At 26.3% G+C, this 17785-nt stretch overlaps 1 protein-coding gene across 1 annotated transcript in view; it reads right to left on the bottom strand.

The window, feature by feature from the left end:
- The window catches only part of LOC100200028 (glycerol-3-phosphate dehydrogenase [NAD(+)], cytoplasmic), a 48680-nt gene extending 31103 nt beyond the window's left edge, over positions 1 to 17577 (bottom strand). Inside the window, exons 1-3 of the mRNA XM_065809984.1 lie at positions 17500 to 17577; positions 5897 to 5961; positions 5300 to 5477 (exon numbers count right to left, since the gene is read on the bottom strand). Of these exons, the coding sequence (XP_065666056.1) occupies positions 5300 to 5477; positions 5897 to 5946 (228 nt within the window). The 5' untranslated portion in view covers positions 5947 to 5961; positions 17500 to 17577. The remainder of the gene's footprint in view (positions 1 to 5299; positions 5478 to 5896; positions 5962 to 17499) is intronic.
- Between the last annotated feature and the right edge of the window lie 208 nt (positions 17578 to 17785).

Here is a 17785-nt window from a genome sequence, read left to right as displayed (position 1 = left end):
ATCACATGCAGTCATCCTAGCTAAAATAGCTGGTAATCATGGACAGGAAAAGTGTGCGATTGCACTCTAATCTTGACCACAATTGTAATTGTTTTTTTTTTTTGAAAGCTTGACCACGGCTCTTTAGATAATTAAAAAACCAACATAGGAAAAAAATTATAAACAGGCTAAACTATATAAAAAGAAAGAAATCTTAATAAAAGAGAAATTTAAAAAAAAATTAAAACCTATAGCTCTAAAAAAATCAACTAATATAAATCCGAAAAACTAAAACTCTAATAGAAAATTATTTTTAATTATGTTTTGTAATTACATTAAGGTTGAATAACTTGTTGCGTTAGTTTGATGAGTTTCTAACAGATTTTTTTATACTAGGAGAATAGCAAACAAGTCTTTTTTTTTTTTCTTTTTTTAATGTCCAAATAAAAGTATTTATATGATTACTTCTTATTTATTTATGTATTTTTATATATCAATTAAAAAAAAAATACATAATCAAATAATAAAAAAAAAAAGCTTTGGAATACTTGATGAAATCTTGAATATTCATATCGGTGAAAAATATAAATTTTCTAAAAGTTCGAAACACAATAATAAAATGTATAATTCATACTCTTATTAAAAAGAAAATATTTAACATAAAATTGATAATATTAATTAAAATTGTAAACTTTTTAAACCTTTAAATGGTGAAATTATTTCAAATGGTAAAATTATTTTGAATTCCAAAATAACAGTATTCAACTCTTTCAATACCGGTATTTTAGCAACTATAAATTATTCCAAATAACTGGTAATACCAGGATCCTGGTATTCCCAACCCTAATGACAATGAATAATAAAGTTTTGAAAGACTTTATATTTTGTTGAAGAACCATTTGTTCTCAGTAAAGTATTTAATAGCTATAGTAATTATTTTTGCATAGAAATATTGTTATATATAAACTATAGTATATGTTATATATAAACTATAGTATATGTTATATATAAACTATAGTACATGTTATATATAAACTATAGTATATGTTATATATAAACTATAGTATATGTTATATATAAACTCGTAGAATATTTGCATAAATGTAAATGGTAATGAGCTGTTATATCTTATATTACAAATTAAACATCATGATAAGCATCATCAAAAAGTAAGCAAAGAAACTTTTATCCTATTTTTGGTAAATATCAGTATACCACTTGATTTATAACATTAATAAAAGGATGAAGTGTAGATTTTGGTTAATTTAAGTGGTAACTCTGCACCTTATCCTAAACAATAAAAAATGATATATAAAGCCAGCCAATATTATATAATTAATGGGATTTAACAACTCTTTACAGTCTTTGAAATACTTTGCTTGACTTTTAGATATAAGCAAATGAGATGTATGTTTATCCGTTTGATTGCCTATAAATTCGACAAATTCTTTAATAGTGATTAATTAATCAATTAATGAAGTTCTATCTGTATGTTGCCAAACTTTGCAGTTAAGAACTCTTTTTAAGCAGTAACAACAGACCATAACAGGCATCAGTGTAATTTGCACTCTTCATTATTCCTATTGCAAACAATCTATTGCAACTAAATTATTGCAAACAATCGTTCCCACCAAACTTCTATAGTGTTTATCAACTTTAACAACATCAGCTAACAATTTTATATTCTGATAAGTTGTGCAAACACAAACACTGTAAGCAACAGATGAGTTAGTGGCTACACACAATCCTATGTAAGGTCTGCAAAACATAGAAAATCAAACATTTAAATTAGAGTGTTCAGATTTGAATGCTACACAAAGTTCTTTTAAATTAATCAATATCAATATTTTTTTGTTAGCGTTGCTTGTACTCTATACAAACAAAAAATTTTTTTTCTTCTTATCTTTTAAATCATTTGTATAAATCAATTTTTTGTTTATCAAATGAAGAAGTTATTAATGCACAAGATGGTGTCAATGTAGTCACATGAATAATATTTTATAAAATTTTTTAGTTATTTTGTCTGTTGCTGTTTCAGGAACTTGATTACTTTTCTTTTGGCAGTTAGTAATTGTTGGTACATTGCTTTGGCACTGATTTAAGTTCAATAAGTGACAAACTTACAGATTCAAGACTATTATTAAGAGATCTGCATTGTTTTTGTTCGAACTTAATTTGACTATGGTTTTGATCATTTTATTTCTTTATTTATATCTTGTACTTTTTTGTAAAAACTAATGCATAATTTCCATCCAGTTTCCAGGGCAGGAATGTCTTGTATTTTTAGAACTATTGAGATTGATAGAAATATCTTCTTATTTCCTTAAAAAAGAAACAATCCAAAAACATATATTAAGTAATCATCATTGTAAAAAAGGTAATAAAAATAATTATAAGTTTATTCTTTTTAAATAACTCATAACAAAAGATTTACATTAACCTCTTGAAAAAGCAAAATAAATGTCTTGCTATTTTTTTTAAATAGTAAGACATATGTGAATCATTTATAAATTTCTATAAATTTTAATAGTTCATAAACTTTTTACTATTACTATTTTAAATGAGACAGTTTAGAATAGTAAAAAGCCTTTCAGGTTTCTTTTTATCTCAGTGTCTTTTAAATAGATTACAGAATTTCTGAAATTGTCTTTCAAATGAAACTCCAAAGTAATAATAGCAAATAATAATATAAAAATAATAGCAAAATATTATAAACTATTCCACAAAGAAATAAATCAGTTTCTAATAATACCTCATGTTTTTCATCACTTTAATTAACATTTGCAGCAAAATGAACATGAAAACTTACAAGTAATAAATGCTTTAAATCTCATTTCAAAGCAACAAGTTCTCTAATCCTTTAGATATATTACAGTACATTGCATGTTAACTAGTCAGTCACAAATTATTGATAAAATGATGTACAATATATCAATTTATTATGCAATACATCTGACTATCTAATAATACAATACCTAGGTACTATGCAATGCATTAACAAAGGTTTATTGCACAATGCATTAATAAAGGTTTATTGTACAAAGCATTAACAAAGGTTTAATGCACAATGCAATAACAAAGGTTTATTGTACAAGGCATTAACAAAGTATTGTACAAAACACTAACAAAATGTACAATGCATTAACAAAGTTAATTTATCAAATTATATAAGTATAAGCACTGTTTGATTTTGAATAGACTGACAATAGAGTTTAAGCAAAAAATGTAGAGCAATATATGATTTGTTGGATCTTAATAATAAATAACCTCAACTGGAAGAGATTTCTATAATGAAGTCTATTTTATGCTATAAAGAAATACAAAGACCAGTAAATCAATTTTTAGACAGTTATTATTACAAAATTAAAAAACTATGTTTTTATTGTTGATAATGACAGCTATTTCTAATTAACTAATTCAAATGACCTACATTATTCAAATAATTGGAATCATCTGATGCAAAATGAGATAATAACAAAATAAAAAAGCAAAATATGAGACAGAAGTTTTTGTTTGGTTTGTAATTTCACCAAAGGTGGAAGTAAAATCCATGTTAGAAAAAGTGGAATGAGTAACAACCAAAAAGGTAAACCTCAATAAGTGTATAATCAAGTGGTTATTCCCATTTATTTAAAAATATTGTAGCAATGGGAAACTTTTTTTTCTTTTCTGATTTAGCCTTATCAGACTGTGCTAAATTAGTCACAGATTAGCTAAAAGCATAAGAGAGACAAATGGTTCCAAAAGACATGAATCCAAAAAACATGATAAAATGTTGTCCTACTGAAGTTTTTTGAGCTATTTTTAAATGAGAAGTGTCTGGAATGCTAATGTTTACCAACTAAAAACCAGAATCAAGTATTGCCTGACAAAAATGGAAATCAAGGTTGTAAAAAATTAAAAACTTTGACAACAGAAAAAAGTGTTTTCAAAGCAAAAAGAATACATCATTATAGAGCAGAATGCTATACTTTTTTTTGTTACTGAGTGCCATCTTTTTGTAGAGTAAATATATATATATACTTTTTAAATTAAAAAAAAAAGTTATATAAAACTAATTGCGCCAGTTTTTAATTGACATACCTTAAGATAAACCTATTTAAAAAATAATATAAATGTTTTTAAAGCAATTTCCTAATAATAATTTCTTAATTATAATTTCTTTGCCCATTTGACAATAACTAAACTCTTTAATATTTTTGCATTGTATTTTTTATGTTTGATTAAACTGGCTAAACATATTTCCAAAAAACTGCTACAAATTAATATTGCGTTCACATATTTTTTTTAGTGCAATAAAAATAAAAAGTAGAAAATAAAATTTATAGATAAACAGTATAAACAGATTGCTTTTATTCTTATGAAACAAAACTTATTTTTTATTATTATAAAACAAGTAAAATTAAAAACAAATTTTTAAAACCCGATGCTTTTATATGCTATTAAAACACAAATTTTGCAATCAATTTTTCTGATATTACTATTTTATTAACATTGGGCTGTATTTTATTTTATTAACATTGGGCTGTATGTGTGTGTAAAAAAAAACAAAAAAATTCAAAAAGAGGCGGGACTTGAACGACAGACATTCTGTTTATGAAGTCGACGGGTTATCCAAATAAGCTAAACGCGTTGATAAGTAGGAAACAATATGTTTATTTTAAAAATTATTATTCTTTTTTCCATATAAAAATAAATATTGAAAAAATAAATAAATTACTGAATATTGCATTGTCATTAAGCAAGAGTATGCAAAATTTTTTGAAAATCTATCATCAGGAAGTGACTCAAAAATTCATTGCAAGATGTGGTGTTCACAGACAAACAGACAAGAAATTAAAAGCATTTGGAAAAATAAACAGATTGCTTTTATTCTTATAGAAAGAACAAAAAAACATAAATCTTTTTTTATTAATCATAAAAACTAAGTAACAAAAACAATGTTGCAAAACTTATAGTTTTGCACCTTTATTTTCATTACTTAGTTTTTTTAATTGCTGTATAAAATTGCTGTATTAAATTGCTGTATTTAATTTATAATTAATAAATAATTAATGTATAAAATTGCTAAATTTAATTGCTGTATTTAATTGCTGTATTAAATTTTTTAATTGCTGTATTATCTTGGTACATGCGCTATTTTCTATGATTATAATAAATATAAACTATAAATTTTATTTTCTTGTGTAGATGGGGAAAACAACATGTCCCTGTTTCACTTTATAAAGCATACACACAGTGTTATAAAATAGGTTTTATCCATAACTTTCTGACACAGAGAAACCCTTTGGTGAAATAATAAAATAAATAAACAACTTACAATGTTTGAAGGAAGCTTAATACCAGGAAGATATTTAATATTTTCATGATCTGTGTTTATGACATCTGATAACTTCCTGTCACCAACCATCTCCTCATAAACATACATATTTACTCGTTGTTCAAAATGAGTTGATTTCAATACATTATTTCCAATTATTTTTGCAATAGCAGACCCCCTAAAATAACAATTACCCTTAACTATTATTAAAAAAAAAACAATAATTTATTTTACTTCAATTATCATTGTGCAAACTTCCCACACAATCTAGTGGATTAGAAATTTTTTATTTTATGTTTAAAAATATTCAAAACATGACAATGTTGAAAAAAAATCTGGAAATAAGTTTTTTATTTTATTTCAAAAAATGCAAATAGTCAGAATGCAAAGAAAAAGAAAAATTGTTAAAATTAGGAAATTAAAATTTTTAAAGAAGAATTATAAAATTCTTAACAATAAAAATCTCGAGAATACAAAAAAAAGAAATGAATTCAACAAAAACAAAAAAAACAAAAAAACACACAAAAAAAGCAATTTATTTTTAAAGCATGTACAAATTTGTTTACCAATAAAAAAACAATGTACAAATTTGTTTACCAGTTTCCAGAACCAACAATGCTAACTTTTCGCATAAATTGAGAAGCCATTATATTTGTTCTTATCTAAGGTTTACATAAAATTCAAATCTGTAACTTGCAAACTACGCAATTCCATCAACTTTTTAATTATAAGTAATTATCTTTAAAAATCTTTAATGTAGTTATCTTAAAAAATGTAAATTATTTAAAGAAAAATAATATCAAGTAAAATTTAGATATATGTGAACCAAATAATTACTGTTGTACTTTAAAAATTAATATAGTCAATAAAACCATAAGTTTTGTATTGAAAATCTAATATCGCTAAAAGATGCTTTTAAACTTTTAGTTGTGCTTTTAAAATACTATACAAATATTTTAATAATATGATAAATCTGTCTGTGCTAAGCTAGCCATTTTAAAAACAAAAACCGTACTATTTTGTACATTACTCTTGTATGTGTGTGTGTGTGTGTGTATATATATATATATATATATATATATATATATATATATATATATATATATATATATATATATATATATATTATATACACACACGCACACACATATGTATACCCTTATATACACACACACACACATATGTATATATATATATATGCATATATATATGTATATATATATATATATATATATATATATATATATATATATATATATATATATATATATATATATATATATATATATATATATATATATATATATATATGTATGTATGTATGTATATAAGGGTGTCCCAAAAAAAAATCACCTCTCAAGCTTTTCCCATTCTCTAAGGTCTAAATAGGCTAAAAATACCACACACAAATTTACACACATAAAATTTCATTTTACAGGTATCACTTTTACTGAAACAAAAATGCAATTTTTTGGAAAAAAATCATGTATTTCAGAAATTCTCTTAAAAATATATATTTCCAGTTTAAAAAATTAAATATTTTTGAGTTGTTTATTTGTCAGGTCCTTCTTCAGCTTCTTTCTGTTGTCTCTGGCAACCAGCATGAGGTTTTGTTTCATGTTGTCTGACCTGTAGCTTCCAACAAAGTCCTGGATTAGTCGGATATTCTTTTCAGCGCAGTCATTGACACATTTAATCGACTTCAAAAACCTTTTAAATATATCAAATGTCTGACTGGCATCTACGCTGATCCACTTCTCCACCTCTCCAACAGGGATCTCAGATACCTTGAACAAGATTCAGCTCTGGGAACCTACCAGCTCAGTAAGCTCTGTTGACCTGCTAATAACCGGTAGCTTCGGTTTCCCCATATGAAACTGGTCAGGAACATCACACTTGACCAACTTCTCCAAAATTTTCTTTTTCACCTCGCCGTCAACTTCATCGTCAGCTAGGGACAGAATAACTAACTGTTCTGTTAAATACCAAGCATGCTGCTGCATGCTGGAAAGAAGGGTATGTCCAAGTTTTGGGTAGTGGTCCTTTATGTCAAACAATGACTCAAAGGCAGCCAAGTCATTTGAAAACGACTTGTCTACCATACAGGATTTTAAGAACCAGGGCCCATAAAATACAAAATCATAAAATGCCACTGTCTTTACCATCTTCTTCTCTTCCTCATTCATCACCTGGGCTACCTTCTCAGTCATTCTCAGGGTCAACAGGTATAGAGCATCTGCCATGAACCTTTAGTATAAATTATTATTATTATATATGTAAGAAAAACTTGAAAATGTACTTTCCCCTAAACACAAAAATTATTGATAATATACTATAACTGTACCTGGCTTCATGGCAGGCTCCTGGTTGATAAAAATGAAATCCTGGCACATCACATCCCAAATAAAAGACAACTAGCTCACAAAGTTCCTTGTAGTCCCCACTGTTAAATGTCTCTATGGTCAGTGCCCTCTCGCCAAACTCCAGGGCCTCCCTTGCAATGTTGTACAAGGATGATCGGACCTGTAGCTCATTCCGATCAAACCTAATGATCTCTTCCATCTTGTCCACCTCCTCATTGATGCGTGGCCAGGTTTTCTGCAGTCTTATGTAGTGTGCTCTTTTTGGCCCCTTTGTTTTTTCACCAGTAAGAGCCTCCATAAAATGATAGATGTGTAACTCCAACATGTGTCGCCTGCATAGAAACCAGAGTAAAGGAATGTTGAGGATGTTTGTGAGGATGGTAATGGCCCAAACAAATACTCCAGTGTTGGAAGCAGTGGTGTCACAGCATATTGCAAAGATCTGATCAACAATATTGTAATATTCTAGGAGATATTAAATCACATCTGCCTGGTCAATTCCCTTGGAGCTTTCAGCTTGAACTACTCCAAGGAGAATGTCATTTGTCAATATCAGGAGATGTAACACTGATTGCAATCCTTTTAACAGTAACAGTAATGTTTAGGTTCTCCTCCATCTATTTGATCTGTTTGCCTTCAAAGTGCAGGACAATCCTCTTTCCCTTCAAGGTTTCCATTATATCTTGTCTTATCTGGTCTCGTAGTAATTAAAATAACTTTATCACCTATATAATTTAATCTTTATTTATTCTAGTTTTACTTAATCCTCATTATTTTCAATAATTTTATATTCTACTATTTATTTTTACCTAGATCTTCAATCTTCTTGAATCTCTTTCGATGAACAGAGCTTCTGGAGATGGGCACATCCTCAAGGTTCACGCCTGCTTTATTGCAGATTGCTGCAATGATTGCAGTTTGAGGTCGAATCCTGACCCTGTACCGAGCAGATACTTCAGAAGTACAATCCACCAGATCCTCAGAACTGATACTTATCATTATCTACTTAAGAAACAGCTCTGATATTTCTAATCTAATTGAATTCAGTTTGATTAAGTTTACTCAAAATTAGTATAACCAACTTTACATTTTATTACAATCTTTTATTTACCTTGCCTTTTACTGTGGAATCAGAGTTTTTGAATAATTCATCGACAGAATCTTTATCTGTGGAAATTACAGCTTCTGACTTGCAGAAGAACCAGCATCAGATTCAAAGGAAGCCTCAAGTTCACTTAGAACTATTTCCCTTGTTTTTTTACCTTTTTTTCACTTCCGTAATCTTCATATTCTTCATTCTTTGCCGCCGATCCTGTCTGTTTTTAACAGATTTTTCAAATTCTTTGCCTACCTCTGTAGTAATATACATTTTTCTACCTTCTTTTTGATCTAAAAAAAACTGAATTTCCTCTGCCTTGGCCTTCTGGGAATGAAGTCGATCTGATTGGATCTTCTCCTCAAATTTCCCCACAGATATGTCAAGGAGTTTGCTGCTCTCCTTAATGAACTCTTCCTGTATCTTATTGAATCTACCAATTCTGGAATCCCAGTTTAGATCTCTCAGATGGATTAGTTTGCAATACTTAATGTGGAGCTTCAGAATCTTATCCCTGATTATACATAAAAGAAGTTTATTAATTACATAAATATTGATTATTTTTTATTTATTTATATTGTTATTTAATTATTTATTTGTTTGTTTTTTGATTTGCTTATTTGTTTATTTACATAATTAAAAATTACTTTATTTTTTATCTGACAGCAGCTCCAGAAATGTGGAGTTCTCCAAAACCAGCCTTGTTCCACACATTCATTACAAGAGAAGTAACACATTTATGGTTGGGATCTTTACAGGATCCACCCTTGCAGATAAGATCTTTACCTGGAAAACTTTGAGGGCAAGCTACAACAGGTTTTGTAGATTTAAACTTTAAAGCCTTGGAAGATTTGATAAACTGTATATATCTGAGCACATTTCCAATGTGGGGAGCTGTTTCGTGGGCAGCTGGTTGATAGGATACTTGAGAAGAAACAGTAGCCTTCTGGGATTAGTCTGTATCTTCCTCTTTTCTCCTTTATTCTTCCTTTCTTACGATGACGATCCATTTTAGAAATTACTATTAAATATTAAATTATATAACATACTTTAATGTATCTACTCATTCAATCATTCATTAAACAATTATACTATTCATTGAATTCTTTTTTAATTTTAAGCTATGCGTAAAATATATTATGTAGCATGACAATAAGAGTAAACATGTATGTAGTACATATCTCAATAACGTATGATATGATCAAATCGTGCGTAATTAAATTTACTCTTTTTTAATTGACTACAGACAACTTAAATTGGCATTTTATCACATTAATAATAATATTGTTAAACTAGGGGATCATCAATAAGTTTATTAAAAACAAAATATAACATCAGAAAAATTTCATTTCAAATTTATCAAACATTGACATAATGGACATTTATTTTCAAAAAATCGTAAATTTTAAATTTTACAGATATCACTTTTTGACAAAGGTTTTTTTTTTCCGTTTATTTTTAGCCTCAGGGGACATCAGAGAATGGGAAAAACATTAAAGGTATCCTGAAAATGTATATGTATATGTATATTGCCAAAATAATATAAGAAATTTTTGCAACATCTATTTTGTTCATCAAATACTTTTATGAAAATTTATGAAAACACTTTTATGTCTGAATTATTTTATTTAGAATTTAAATAAAACAAATTTAAATAAAAGAATTTAAATAAAAATTTACCATTTTTTTAATTATTATTATCTTATTTAAAATTTAAATAAAACATTCATTTTGCCAGCCTTAATCTAATGTATTTTATATAGAATTTAAATTTTTTTTTTTTCTTTCTGGTTTTTATTACTATTTTATCTATAACTCAATTTTAATATTCATTTTGTCACGTTTATTTTATAATTTCATTTATAATTTATATGCAATGTTTGTCTTTCCATTTTAAATTTAATTATTTTGTTAAACGCTTATATAATACAATTTTTATTATAAATTTTTTTATCGCTTTTTTTCTTCAGTTATTTAGAATTTAAATTAAGCCTTTATTTTGCCAGGTTTTTGTCAATTATTTCATCTAATATTTATTTAAAGTATTTTTGCTGTTTTTATTTCTGTTATAATTTAAATAGCTGTTATAATTTAAATAGCAAAAAAAAGAATTTTTTTAAACGTGCATGCCAACATAAAAATGACAAACCGGCCTGCACTTTTTCATGTTATGGCATTTGGGTGATGTTCGTAACACTTTGAGCAATGTCCATAATAAACTGCTATGTTTTTAGAAAATAAATCGAGTGCATTAATTTTTGAAATTAATCCTACAATTATTTGTGACTTTAACAGTGAGAAAAAAATATTTAAATTAAAAGCAGTAATGTGTCAACTTCTTCCAAAAAAGCATATTGTAAATAGACACGGAAATGATAAATGTAAGAAAACTGTCGAAGATTTGCTAAATAATATTTAATATATTTATTGCCCAGTTTTTAGGCAGTTAATTTATCTAGATTGCCCCCTGTTGGAATAGAACACATTGATATAAGGGCTTTGCTCCAAGAGATAAATTTAAATCCATGAGGAAAACTTCAATCAGAAGTAAAACAATTTTAAAGTTTTTCAAAATGGAAATTAGATGAACACAATGAATCACCATGTGTTTAATGAAACCAAATTCAACATGCTCATGGAAATGTTACCAGCAGTGATACTCTCAATAATGCTGACTATACTCACCTGATAAAAGAATAAACTGTACATAAACAAGCAGAAACAATAGTATGTCAACTATCTTCAGATATTCTGAGAAAACTATAAAATAAGTGAGCTCAAATAATAGTCACATTAAATCCCCCTTTTAAAAAAGTATTTAAAAAAAAAAGCATATTTCTAAAGAATTCTTTTTATAATAGTTTCAGCAAATTCCACTATGTGCAAAATTTTACAGTAGTTAAAATATTTGCGACTTCCTGTAATTTAATTTTTGGTATAAATTGAAGTTTTATTAATTTGATCATTCATTTCTGATGAGTCTTTATTAATGAAACACAGTGTTAAATGAAAAAAATGTTTTTTAAGTGATTTTCTACTTATTTATATATATATATATATATATATATATATATATATATATATATATATATATATATATATATATATATATATATATACATATATATATATATATATATATATATATATATATATATATATATATATATATATATATATATATATATATATAGACACCCAACCCAACAAAGTTTCTAAATTCTTATTAAAAAATTGTGAAGCTCGCTACAAACCTGACTAACAACTAAAAATAACTAAATTAATCTAATCCATATATTTCTAGGCTAACTAATAAATTACTCACATACACAGCTTTTGTAATATATTTCATAATATTATATATATATTTTTATACCAATTTCAATTTTAATTTTTTAATATATAAATAATGCACATAAACAAATATTTTAAACAACATTAAACATATAACTATTTAACAACTATTAGCTAACTAAAAACAAATTAATAATATTATTAACCTAACTACTAATGAATTTCTGTCCTGTAATGATCCAAAATACAAATATAAACTGTAACGTCCACTAAACAAATCGTAGCAAAATTAAACTTTTACTTCTTGCCTGATGATTGTGGTAACACATGAAATTCAGAGTTTCATGTGTTATATGTGCAATATTAAATTATATTATAAACATTAGCATTTAGCTAATTCCTGGTACTGCGGGTAACAATAACATATATATATATATATATATATACGTATATATATATATATATATATATATATATATATATATATATATATATATATATATATATATATATATATATATATATATATATATATATATATATATATTAGGTATGCGCAAATCCAGATTATACAGAACCATTTTTTCGGCCAAATTCTGTGACACACTTTTTCAAGTTTGTTGAAAAGTTGCATGGTATAAACTTGTTTTGCTCTGTTATTTTTTAGAAATATGTAACAACATAGATGTTTTTTGAATACTAGAATTACGGAACTTTAATTTTGCATGGATTTCTTTGATGTAAAATTTTATTTATTATGAATTTAATTGTTGTTAAAAATTTACTAATTTTTGGACATCAAGTATATATCGAAGGATTGCTGGTTCATTTTTCTAATACATTCTCTCACCTTTAAAAACCTTTTTTCTTACTACCTGCCAAATTTAAATGAAAAAAAAGCACACTCAAACACCTTAACATTATACTCCAATTAGATAACTGTTTTAAGATTTAATAATGAGATACACTCGCATATAGATTATTTAATTGTACTAAATAGTTGTAATGTAGCTAGCAATTGTAAGTCATTATATTTACCATTATTTAAATATATTATTTTCTATTTGTAAAAATTAAACTTTTTTCTGGCATCATGGGCCCAAAAATGAAGTTTGTGTTTTATGGTGAATGCAAAAAGTATTTAACTGCTAATTTTGAATTGTCGCAAATAGGCAATGACTCTAATACAGAGTGTAATACAGTTTGTAGAAAGGGATATACATTTTTATTATTTACAAAATAGTGATTCATTTCTCAAAACATCTCAACAAATCACCAAACATTTTAACATAGAAACATTTAAAAATCAAGTTAGCAGTCTTATAAATAACTCATTGAATTGGGCTAGAAATTTTTAACAGGGCTGAGCGCAGTAAGCGTTTTTTTGAATTTTGCAATAAACCTTTTTTAAGCCATATATCAAGTTTGCCTAATATTGTATTATCATCAGGCTCCTCAGATGTTTCTTATACCAATACAAATGTTATATCTCCTTTAACTAGTAGAACATCAACATCTGCAGGTTATAGTGAATGAGACATACTAAACATATATTTAGAGAGAAATTAGGCCCTATAAAACAAAAACTAAAAGGTAGGTTATCTTACTTGTCTTCTCGGTTTGTTAACTCTTACAAAGAACATCTGAGCAAAATAGCACTATTAAAAGCTGAATTAAACAGCATGTCAAATCAATTATGTGTTCTAAGACAATATGTTAAACAAAAAGAAAAAATAATAAATGCTTTAAAGACAGAAATACCAGATCTGAAAAAACACAAACAAAAAATAAAATTACAGTGAGCAGATTTATCACTTTAAAGCTGAAAAAAAAGCTTTGAAATTAAATGAAAAGCTTAAATTAAGGCAACTCAAAACTAAGCATAATGCTTTGTTTTGACAAGTACAGGGTAATTGCTAGTTTGTCAGACAGAGTTGCAGTCAACAATCTTACTATAAGCAAAGTTTGTGCAACCTGGGGCAAGAATTTGAATGAGCTGAACTGCCATTCAAATTCTTTGCAATTTTGTCAAGAGGGTGCACCACTTGACACAAATGCAGTTTCATGTCACTCAGCATTTGGAAATGATTGCATGGCAATTAAAATTGTTTTAGCCATGAACAAAATGAGGTTTATAGACATCAAAGGTGATCCAAAAGGATTTGTAATTTTTTTTAGATAAAAACGATCTACTACAAAATATTGTTCTTAGATATCGTGGAAATTGGCTGAAAAAGTTTTATGTTTTAGCTGAGGATGCAACTTTTGATCATGTTTCTGGTATTCAGTTAGTGAAAAAAGTTTTGCTATTAATTACAAATTGTAAATTTAATCCAGCAGCTCAATTTTGCAGAACAGATTTTTTTGGGAATACTCTTGCCCCTAACATTTTAAAATCAATATATATGCTTCATTGCTAACCACTAACACTTTTATAAGCTTCATTGATAACCAGCATAAAAAAATGACTTCTGCTTGTCTTGATGCTGTGCAAGTTGTCTGGAAGTGACAATATAAAAGGTATTTCTCACTTTCTTTAACAGAGACACGAAAGGAGGTAAGAGACGCAAAAGAGAGGAACTTGGTAGATATATCTTAATGATGTTGTAAATATGTTTTTTAAATGGTTTTTTACTAAATGAACACTTTTTTTTATAATTTTTTTTAAACTTATTTCATATTAAAAATTTTAAAAATTAAATTTAGCAGCTTCATCCATGTCATCACTGTCATCTGGCACCCAGATTTTAAGATTTAATAATGATTTAAAGATTTAATAAAGAATTAAAACACAGTAAAAAACTTACCCTTGGTAAGTTTTTTACTGTGTTTTAATTCTTAATTTTAATTTTTTGAACATTTATTTAATTTTTTATTTTAACATAGGCTTGTCTAGGAGTGATTTCTTGGTTTGATGCCAAAACCACCCTGGGCCTAAATCAAAAAGGGCCTTCCGCATATGGGCCTAGAATGGAAGTAATTTTTAAGGGTGCAAGAGGTACCCTCTTGCACCCTTTCTTTTTCATTTATCTCTAAAAACTTTCTTTCTTTTGATACTAAATTGCATGCATTTAGATATGAAGATACTAAGTAATAATCTTGATATTGGGTCAGAGGATGCGCTAGAAGCCAAAAAAAAGACTTTTAGCCTATCAACTAAAAATATCCACATCATATTTGACGGCACCCTGTTAGAATATATTAAAAATAAAAATAAAAATTATAAATTTCAATTAAATAAATAATATTTAATTTTAAATAAATAATATAAATAATATTTTCTTTTTAAAAACCTATATTTTTCAATATAATAAAGAGTTTTGTAGACGCATCTCCAGCGCCCTTTGTAAACCCTTTGTATACACATACTGCCTTTTGTTAGACCTATCATTTGATACCAAGTTGTATGTATATCAATAAGAATTGATCAAGTTATGACGTTTTAAGTTAAAAAACCTCAATTTTGATCACAGTTTCTTCAAGAAATCCATATATCAAAATTTCGGTATATATAAAATACCATAACTTTTAGAACTTGTAGAATTGTTCAATTTTGATAATTTTTTTACCTTTAAAATACTGAATGAAAAACCTTTCTAATGATATATATAGGTACGCGGAAATCGCGATTTACGGAACCGATTTTTATGCTAAAATTTTGGTTCTCATTTTTTTAACACTTTTTTAGGCAGCGTGGGACAGACGTGTTTTTGTAGAATTTTTTTTTAGAAACATATATACACATAGATACTTTTTTGAAAGAAGAAGAGCTAATCTTGATTTTTCAAGACTTTTATGTATGGTTACTGAACTATTTTATGGATTAATTTGCTCCTGAATATTTGGTTGATGTTCACACATGAAATTGCAGTAGAAGAAATGTCGATCCCCCTTTTTTTATTATTAAAATACTTTTCTACATGCATTTGTTATTCACTTGCCAAATTTCAACGAAAATAAATACCAGCAAATAGTTTAATTAGTGTAGAACTTTTGGTGCCTATTTTCGTTTTTTTGTTGTTGTTGTTTTTTTCGGTAAGCGAAATACGGGGGCGGATAAGGGGGGGCCGACTCTACAAAAATTATTGCAATTTTGTATTATGTTGATTTTTATTATTAGATTAAAATTAAAGTGCAAAATATAAATAAAAGTGTTTTTAATTCTCTAACAGATTAAAGTTAATTTCTTTTATTTCATAATAATATTATAGTTAACTTATGTTTGAAACAAAAAATAATGATAAATGTAAAAACTTATTGTTTTCTTAGGTTACATATAAAAAGAATAATGTTTCAGATAAAGACTCTTGCTTTTGAATGGATTGTTAAGTGATAGTATCAGTTGACAATTTTATTAACACACCATATATAAATAAGTATACAAATCAGATTCTTCATTGGTTTATTCCTAACAAAAAATTTGTTAGTGTTTTTCAACTATAATAAAAGATATTGTTATTATCTTTTTTTACTTCGATTGTATACTTCTATAACTGGACTATTATTTAAATCATTATACTAGCATGCCTTTTGTTTACTTATTGTTTAGACTCTAATAAATATTATGCTTATTTTTAAGATTTCATAAGTATAAATAACATCGTTTATATATAACTACAACCAAATTAACATAATTTATATATAAACAAAGTATGCATAATAAATACCATTATAAACCAAAGTATATACATTCCTATTGTTAGCGTATTGTTTAATAAATATATATATTTATATTTTTACTGTTATATTTTGATTGTTTATTTTCATTTTATTAATAAGGTTGTATCTTACACAGAACTGATTTGACGATTGTTACTTTTGTAACTTACTTTTGACAATTACATAGTGTTTTGTGTAATTTTACAATTTTTTTGTTATCTTTAGTCCAATCTACACAGTCTACCACTGGTAAATTTGTATAGGATAATTTTTAGTATTGATTATAAAATTAAAAATACAATCAGCAACGAGTGGTAAGTTTAACAATTGTTACTTTTTAATATGTATGCATTTCTCGACATTTGCAAATTTGTTTTTTATTACAACTTTGTTAACCTTGAGATACATCTTCAGCTGCTACAATTGGTAAGTTTAAAAAAGCTATTATTTTCTAATCTGTTTATGCATGATGTATGCGTAAAACAAATTTTTCTAATATGTGTATGCCTTTCTTATCAATAGCAAATAAAATTTATTGTTATATATTATATAACTAGATTGTTATACATTATATAACAATCTAGTGTTTGATGAGTTTAAAAATTTCATGTCACGTACCTACATATATATATATATATATATATATATATATATATATATATATATATATATATATATATATATATATATATATATATATATATATATATATATATATATATATTTAACAAAAATTATATCGGTGTTAACTATACTTATATTTAAATAAAAAAATAATATAAAAAAACCTGGCAAAAATAGTCTTCCTTTCTATCAATTTTTTTTTTTAACTTATTTAAATTTTTTTTAATTTGTTTGTTTTCGCATTTACAAGCTTAAAAGAAAATTTCCGCGAGATAAAGTATTACAGGAAATGTAATACGATCGCCTTTCCACAGCGTGGAACGTTTAAATGTTTTCTTTGTTGATAAGTCGCTCGCGCGCGAGTGACTTATCAACAAAGGTATTTATTAAACATCTTTATCTTTTATTAAACAAGGTAATTAAACAAGGTAAATAAAGTGACAAATAGCG

The sequence above is a fragment of the Hydra vulgaris genome, chromosome 11 (genome assembly GCF_038396675.1).
Source record: "Hydra vulgaris chromosome 11, alternate assembly HydraT2T_AEP".
NCBI lineage: Eukaryota > Metazoa > Cnidaria > Hydrozoa > Anthoathecata > Hydridae > Hydra > Hydra vulgaris.
This window is presented reverse-complemented; position numbering and strand designations above follow the sequence as displayed.